The sequence below is a fragment of the Camelina sativa genome, chromosome 3 (assembly GCF_000633955.1).
Source record: "Camelina sativa cultivar DH55 chromosome 3, Cs, whole genome shotgun sequence".
Classification (NCBI taxonomy): domain Eukaryota; kingdom Viridiplantae; phylum Streptophyta; class Magnoliopsida; order Brassicales; family Brassicaceae; genus Camelina; species Camelina sativa.
The window spans coordinates 24589753-24598563 of NC_025687.1; the positions used below are offsets into that span (position 1 = coordinate 24589753).

The 8811-nt window shown below is 37.6% G+C and overlaps 2 protein-coding genes across 5 annotated transcripts; one reads left to right on the forward strand and one right to left on the reverse strand.

Moving 5' to 3' along the window:
• Positions 1948-5689, forward strand: LOC104777989 (PHD finger protein At3g20280-like). Of its 4 annotated transcripts, none has more exons than XM_010502334.2 (4): positions 1948-2668; positions 2816-2885; positions 2987-3166; positions 3673-5689. In XM_010502334.2, exons 1-4 carry the CDS (start codon positions 2264-2266, stop codon positions 5313-5315), a joined length of 2298 nt encoding a protein of 765 aa, XP_010500636.1. In that variant the 5' UTR covers positions 1948-2263; the 3' UTR covers positions 5316-5689. The 4 variants fall into 4 exon arrangements, with proteins under 4 accessions (XP_010500636.1, XP_010500637.1, XP_010500638.1 ...); XM_010502335.2 differs by having other exon boundaries at positions 3676-5689; XM_010502336.2 differs by having other exon boundaries at positions 2990-3166.
• Positions 5722-8247, reverse strand: LOC104777990. Its single transcript, XM_010502338.2, has 4 exons — positions 7608-8247; positions 6550-6999; positions 6142-6469; positions 5722-6055 (listed from the first exon to the last, which is right to left on the reverse strand). The coding sequence occupies exons 1-4, from the start codon at positions 8046-8048 to the stop codon at positions 5919-5921; spliced, it is 1356 nt and encodes a 451-aa protein (XP_010500640.1). The 5' UTR covers positions 8049-8247; the 3' UTR covers positions 5722-5918.

The following is an 8811-nucleotide window of genomic DNA, read 5'->3' on the forward strand; positions in this document are numbered from 1 at the left end:
GCTAGAGCGTGAAAACAGAAAAGCAGCCAAATACTTGAAGATGGTTAACGCAATCATTCTGATGTGTGATGAGGATGGTGCTTTGAGGGATCAAGAGGGCCACTTGCGCAATGATCAGGGCCAAAAGCTTGATGCAGAAGGGAATGTTATTGTTGAGGTTGCTGTTGGCGACGAGCAAGCTGTTGTTATTGATGGTGTCGATCGACACCAACAAGGTATCGATCGACACCCCCTTCCTGCAGACGGACGTGGAGCTGCAAACCACGTTAATAATCCGGTTCGAAGACAGGAGAACAACCTAGACTTGATCAGGACCATTGTTGACTACAACCGGGCTGATCTTGTGTATGAGAACCAGTCTGCTATTGTTCCTCCTCCATTCCAGAGGAATAATTTTGAGTTGAAACCTGCATACTTTCAACTAGTTGGGCAGAGACCTTTTTCTAACCTGCCCAATGAGAAGCCTTTGGACCACATTGAGCATTTTGAGGATCTTGTGATCAGTATAAAGGCTAATGGAGTGACTGAGGATTACATCTTCTGCAAGCTCTTCCCTTACTCACTTGCAGGAGAGGCATCTCAGTGGTTGAAGCAGTTACCAGCTGGATCATTGACAAATTGGCATGACGTCAAGGTGGCCTTCCTCAACGATATAATTAGTTGTTGTATTATTTCCGAAGTGAAATTTTTTCTTTTAAGAAATAATAGTTAAATATTTAGTGTATCATTATGGTTTTTTCTAAGTTTTTGTAAATCTCAGTGAAGAATAAACTTTGTGGAATGTTCAGTTTGGAAAAATGTTGACTACCATTTGTTGATTTTATATCTTACAACTTGCGATGATTTGAACATTAATGTTACCATAAGAAAGTATGGATTACCTGCTTGGATGCTCTCAAAATGATAACAATAACTCATAACGAAACGACAATCAATGTTATGGCAAATATGAACTTTATCATCATGGATACTAAGAAGGTAACGAACACTCATGTCTTCAAAACCAAAATGAATCCACCACATAATAGAGGGAGAAATCCTCCAATGAGGTTCCAATGTATCGAATTGGCGGATTTCCTTATAATTGATATGAAAATATTTCCTTATAATAACACATTTATTTATTCATGATATTAAGGCCACTATAATATTGAATGCTTTCCCACTATCAGAGAATCAATGACACTAAAACTATGATTTTTATCTTTGGTTAGCGTGTCTCAAGTAGCCTACAAATGCACCCATCAAAACACCTGACTACTCTTCCATCACTTTCCACTTTGGAGCCACTATATCTTTGATTGATAGATGATTGATCATGATTGTGAATATTTTAAAAATTGCCGTAGTAATGCCTTGGCAATGTTGTCATTTTGTTATTGGTTATTTATCGACCAAACATTAGTTCATATTAAGAGCAGTTCTTGATATAAATTGACCAAAATATATGTGAAACAAACAAAGAAAAATCACAAAACCACTAACCAAATTTTATGAGAAACTATATTTGATGGATTAAACTGTAAGATTACATAATTTACTAATTTCAATTTTGAAAAATATATAGTGAGGTGACACTCTAACAAGTTTTTAATCATGAGAGATATTTGATCTAATGCAATATGATGGTATTCAAATACATGTAGTCTGTACAATTATGATGAACAAACAGTTATATATGATGCTTCAAATACATGTATAGTCTATATAATTTTAGTTATTGTTGTTGATAAATTCCGGTGTCAAACGATTTGTAAGACTAAATTAAGATTAGAGATTTGGTTAAAGAAAGATATAAAAGCCCAGTTTCCCTAAGCCTGTTTAGGAATAAGTATATAATAAGGCCTGCTTATGTAATAAGAAGGCCCAACTATGAACCCAGAAAAACAATTGCACAGCTGATGATATCTCTCTAGAAAAAAAAATAAAGAAGCCGAAGCAGCAGCGCACCGCACGACTCTCCCATCATCTTCTTAGCTGCTGCGAAAAAACTCTTTTTGTAAAATTTGGTTAATCGACTCGTCCTCGTCCTCGTCGTCCTTTCTTAAAACTTTTCCACCAAATTTTTACCCGCGAAAAATTATTAGGTTTTTGTCACATTTTAATTCCCTTTTCAAAATTTTCAATACAAAACCAAAAAACTCAGTTCTTCTTCCCTCTCTATCTCTTTCTTCTAGGGTTTCTCTTCTTCTCTCTCTCTCTCTCTCTCTCTCTGTGATTCGTCTCCTTTCGCGGATCTCTTTCTCATTCATCTTCGTTAGAGATGGATGTGGCGATTAGCGATGTACCGGTGAATCTTCAATCTGAAGAGCATAGAGACGGAGTGGACGAATCTGTTGCGGTGGTGGAGGAACAACCGCCGGCGAAGAAGCCACGTTTCGACGAAGAAGTGAACAGAGTGGCGGAGATCGTTCTCGTTTTATCGGCATTGCGTAAGATCCGAGGTGGGAAAAACCCGACGGAACTTGAGATTGAGCTGATGGTTGAAGCTAAATCGAAATTGGTTGACATGTGTCAGGAGTTCACTCCTAAGGATATCATCTCTAGGGATGCTATCGGAGCTGTCATTGAAGATCTGGGTTTGAATGCTAAGGTTAAAGATCAGAGATTAGGGTTCCGAGCTCCTAAATTGACCATCTCTGAGAAGCTCTCCCTTGCGAAGAGAAAGGTTTGTCTCCTTTTATTTACTTACTTCTATGTTCAATTTCTCGATTAGGATGTAACCATGCACATTGATCTGAGTCTATAAAGATGTTTTCAGATTTAATCAAAGTAGCAATTTTTGTTGGTATAAAGATGTTTTGTTTCTCTCCAGATGGAAGAATCGAAGAAGAACCCAGTAGTGTCCACTACATATACATCTACGGTTCATTCATCAGTTCCGGGTATGACTACATTTACGATCAGTGTTTTCAATTAACCATCAGCTAATATAACTTCAAGAGTTAGTCATTGTAATCCTCTGACCACTCTATGATTTTTGCAGCAGCAAATCATGTTTCTACCTCACATCAGTGGCCTAATAGCGAAGTGAAGGCAACCACTAGTTCTATTAATCCTGCTACTGGAAGCCATTTTGTTAAGGATGCATCTAAGATAACACAACCTAGGATAGAGAGACCACAGTTTAAGTCAGATATGCATACCGGTCCTTCTCAGGCACCAGGTATCTCCACTTTGCTTGCCTTGTCGTTCTATTCCCTATTTTGTATACTAGAGATATTCTTTGCTAAGATATGATGAGCTAGAAAAGATAGCCTCAAAATTGGTGTTAGCTGGTGAATTGTTTGGTCATTTAGTTGATTTGATATGGTTATACTTTATATGTTAGAAGTTAAAAAACGTAATGAATATGTGCTCAAAGTGCAACATCTGAGTATCATTTCCCATTGCTTAGTTTAATTTTTTTGACTAATCCTCCATTATCAGAGTGTTTTAATAAGTTTTGTTCTCAGTAGAAAGCTTACTGGTGATTTCTACATTTTCTGTTGACACTTGGCATATTCTCTCGCTAATCCTGGTTATTAGTTCTTTTTTGCTAACTGAAACTTGGAAACGTCTATGAGGTTTTCATTTTGAGTTCGAGTTTGGGTTTCATATCTTCTGTTTTTTTTATCTGTTCATTGACAAGTATCTATCATCTCTAAATTATTACCTCTTCTTCTGAACCAGCAGTTCCTGCTGGAAACTACTATGGGAATGCTGCAACATGGTCTGCCCAACCTCATTCGAGTTCCTCCACCATATCATTTGGTACTGCGTCAGATAGCAAAGTTCCTGTTCAGAGTTCTTCCAGAGTTACAGATCCGACCTTTAGACCATTTATGTCTCAAACTCCACCAGGTGCATTCCCAGGCATGAAAGGAGTGAGTTACGGTCAAACTTCTTCACCTTTTGGAAACAACAACCATGCTGAAATTGCCAAGTTAATCCATAAAGTTCTGCAACCGCGAGCTAAACAAAATGTCTTGTGGAACCCACCTTCAAGAGAATACATGAGTAAAGCAATGGCATGCCAAATGTGTCACGGAAATATCAATGAAGTAGAGACCGTGCTAATCTGTGATGCTTGTGAAAAAGGATATCACTTGAAATGTCTACAAGCTCACAACATGAAAGGAGTTCCGAAATCTGAGTGGCATTGCTCCAGGTGTGTGCAATTGTACAATGGCAAGTCTTTTCCTCCTAAATACGGCCGTGTCATGAGAAGCGCCACTACAGCAAAAATGTCTTCTAGTACAGCCGAAGTTCAGTCACCCGCAGAGAAGAAGGTTGGTAAAATGGATCCAAAGGTTAAGCAAGAGGCAACGCCACATCCCAAGACAGCGAAACCAGTTGAGGATTCAGCTATGGAACAAACTTTTGAAGCTAAAGATGCAGCTATGAATCCAATTGTTGAAGCTGAAGATGCAGCTATGAGTCCAATAGTTAAAGCAGCTATGAGTCAAATAGTTGAAGCTGGAGATGCAGCTATGAATCCAACAGTTGATGCTGAAGATGCAGCTATGAATCCAAGAGTTAAAGCAGCTATGAGTCAAATAGTTGAAGCTGAAGATGCAGCGATTAATCAAGCAGTTGATGCAAACTTTGATCCACCGGTTCCTGTAGGAAACGCTGATGCTGAGTGTGATGATCCTTCAGGACCAGTATCTCACTCAGAGACTCTTCATCCTCCAAACCTAGAGAAAAAGATAGTACTGAGCAAAGATGCTACTCAGAGAGGTGTTTCCACAAGTTATCAAGATAAAAGCCCGAAGATCATAGCGGAATCATCATTACAAGACGAGAATTTAGCTTCGCAGACAGAGAACTCACCAACCCAGCCTCCTCTGTCGCAATCCAACGCAGATCATGTCCAACAACAGAACACAACACCAAATGTCCAAGAAGCTATACAGAAGAATTTCTCAGAAAATCCAGCTACGCAGACAGAGAACTCACCAACTCAGCCTCCTCCTTTGCAATCCAACACAGATCATGTCGAACAGCAGAACACAACACCAAATGTCCCAGAAGCTATACAGAAGAATTTCACAGAAAATCCAACTACGCAGACAGAGATTTCACCAAATCAGCCTCCTCCTTTGCATTCCAACATAGATCATGTCCAACAGCAGAACACAACACCAACTGTCCAAGAAGCTATACAGAAGAATTTCACAGAAGATCCAGCTACGCAGACGGAGAAATCATCAACTCAGCCTCCTCCTTTGCATTCCAACACAGATCATGTCCAACAACAGAACACAACACCAGCTTTCCAAGAAGCTATACGGAAGAATTTCACAGAAAATCCATCGGAAGGTAAAAGCTGATGATGGTTCTGGTCAGACAAAAGTTACAGAGAACAGTATTCACTCTGTCCGCAAAAGTCACCACTCTTACTTAGGCAGGCTCTTTGGTCCTCAAGTATATATATTAGTAAGTGATGATGTCTTTGATTTAACCTTTGGGTTAGGTTGAATTGCTAAATCTTGTTCTATAGAACACGTGTGGTTCAATTTTTTGAGCGTAAGTAGTGACTGGTTTAGTTTAAGCTTGTGTAGTTTAAGCTTTAAGTTTTTTTTTAAGGTACTTTGTGAAATAATTCCTTAATTTACGGTAATCTTATAAAACCCTCATCATCTAGTACTACAGTATGACAATGTAATACATTGACTGGAAAATAAATAAATTCATTTCGCTAAAAGTACAAGACTTCGAAAATTCAGAAAATATAAAAGTGAAAAACAGGGGAAGGCTTTTGATTCGAATCTAATTTACAATAATGAACTCTATAACAATAATAATAACACACCAACGTAACAAATAAATTGATTTACAGTAAATATTACAAAGGAGAAATTTGATAAAACGAATTTGAAAGTGATTCAGTGCCAAAACATTTTGGAGGTTTCTTGATGATCCCAGAAAGGGATTCAAGAAATTCCAATGGTTTTACCGAGAAGCCAAAGAACAAGAGACAATTCAAGTCCGAAGATCGTATGGAGTGTACCTCTATCAAGTGTAAACCCATACACTGTGATTCCTGCTCTGTTATTCTCGAAGTAGCTCACTGCGAAAAATCCAACCAGACATAATTAAGGAAACCATTAAGACAGCAACAAATGACAGTGCAGAAGATTGTGTTTTTGTTTTTACCTAGAGCTTGTCGTTTTTGGAATGACATGGTACTGAAAGCATAAGCGTGAATGATGTTATTGTTGTCTAGATCATCTTCTTCGTCACCATACTCGTCACTGTCTGATTCTGTTAATGTAACAACATCATGGCCTCTGTTGTTATCTATGTTGTTGTTTCTAGAAACCAAAGTTGGAGTCTCTCCATCTACTGTCTGATCAAAGGATTCTAAGGTCGCGCATACATGCCATTTCGCAGCTAAACATGTCACCGCTTGAGCCTTGTGTGTGATCTTTGATGCACTTCGTAGTAGTATGAGAAGTGCAGTGACTAATGTCATTGAACAAAGCTGAGATAAATAACAACTCAATTTTCAGGTTTATTTAGAAATGAACACATATATACATATAGTGAGTAAAGGAAACTTACAGCGAGTTCTCCAGCTCTGTAGATATTGACTTCAGTGTAAGCTTTAGTAGTAATAAGCAGAGAAGAAAACTGACTACCAGTAACAAGAATCAATAAACATAGAATGAAAGAACGATATCTATGGCTGATGATTCTAAGATGACGTCTGATACGGAGATGTTCAGACAAGATAGAACCAACATCTGAATCAATCTGAAAGAGCTTAGCAAAGTCTTGAAGACGAAGAATCTGAAGATGGCAAATGAGACGGAAGAGCACACATACAAGGAAGATTACAGTTGTACGGTAAAGCCAAGAACAAAGCTCCATTACACAAGCCACTGTATCACTTAAGACAACGTTTCCTAAGAATGGTATTTGAGATCCACCTGATGCGTACCACCAAATTTTGTATGCACTCATTGCTGAGAAACATGGTATCACAAAGTAGGACACAATATGAAGCGAAGTCTGTAAAGAAAAGAACAAAAAAAATTGTAATGCTTGTAGAACAAGTAATAGGGTAAATCCAGAGTTTTTTACTTTTTACTACAAAGAGAATGTCACCAAAGTTTATGTAAGAGAATGCCACCAAATTATATGTTAGAAAAGAGAGTGACAATATCGTAATTATTAATTTTCCTTAAGATGCCGTAGATTTGTTTCCTAACTTTATTATATTCATGATTCTTCTATCTATATCTTCTCCTTAATTTGCTCTATTATATCTTTTTTTTCCAACTTGACTTTTATTCTTTGCACAAATGATTTGCCATAAATCCAAAAAGAATCGAATACTAATTCCTTACACGATAATAATGGCATTTTCTTCCTACTTTTAAAAAAAATATTGTGGCAGAAATGAGTTGTTTACACTTTACACCATTGAAAAAGATCTATTCTTAGCTTTAACACAGTGCGACATGATCTTGATCGGTTCCAAAGTTTCTCAAGAAACCAACAGATTTGTGTGATTCAATCAAAATTCTGAAACAAAACTCGGATTTACAGAGATAAAACCAAAACTGATAAATTCAAGAATTGGAATTAGGGGAAAAAATAAAATTCAAGAAACTCACATTGAGTTGATTGGTGTAGTTTCTTCGTACGGTTTCGCTCTCGTCCCAGAGTTTATCAAAGAAGAGGAACCTTCGAAGACCGTACTTGCTAATGAATCTGGTGAGACAGAGGAAAGAGACGGTGGCTACGCTGCTAAGAGAGAGCTGAACGACGGAATCGTACGGTCTAGAATGGTAGCTGTCGCACTCGGCGCAAGCGAGGAGGAAATGAGAGATGGCAGGAACGACGAGGGTGAAGACGACGAACATAGTCCAAGAGAGGATCGCTGTCCATGGACTCGAGTGATCCACGCACATCCATCTTAGGTATTTACGGAAGCTGTGTAGATCGTCTTGCTGGTGCGAAACGCAGCGGTTGAAGATCTTGTTGGTTTTGTTGTTGTTGTTGTTTTCGTGGTTTATCAGCGGCTCTTTCCCGAGGCCGATGTCGATGTCCGCCATGGAGAATCCGAGTTTTGAGAAAGAGAAAGAGAGAAAGATCGCGTTTGCGTTCTTTTTTTACTGCGATTGCTGATGCGATCTGTGAACAGAAGTGAGATGGGAAACGCTATTTATAAGTTAGTTATTTTTTGGTTTGGCGTGTGAAGGTTGTTTTGTTTTTGTTTTTTAATTTTGATTTTGTTTTGTCTTGTAAGGACTGAGTAACATAAATGGTATAAACTTTTTTTTTTAGTCCAAAAGCACTTAATTATATTCATTTTTGACATAACCTGATATTTTATTGCATAGTATATATCAATAAGAAAAAGGATCATGTTATTTTTTTAAAGTAACACTAATTTATGGATATTGTGTTTCGGAGCACGTTGAAAATTTTATTGAGTTCGAAAAAGAGTGATTTCATCGATGGAGAGTAAATAAAACTTGTTCATTTGGCTATTAATTATGGCTTTGGTCGGACCATGTTTAAAAATGATCCATGACCCAGTCAAATGGTATGCTTTGAAAATGTTGAAAAGGTAAAATAAAATTAAAAAAAAAACAGTTACTTTGGAATCGACTCGAGCTAGCTAGAGTGTGATTTTTTCACGTAAAAAATATGATGTCTCATCATTTTATATTTTATTCTTAAATGGAAAATTGGAAATACTTAATTTCATTATAAAAAAAACATGTTTGTATAATATGAAATCAAGTAGAAGAACATGAACACAGGCTGTGTAGTGGAACCCACTTGGCATGTGTTTAGGTTTCTCAGATCACC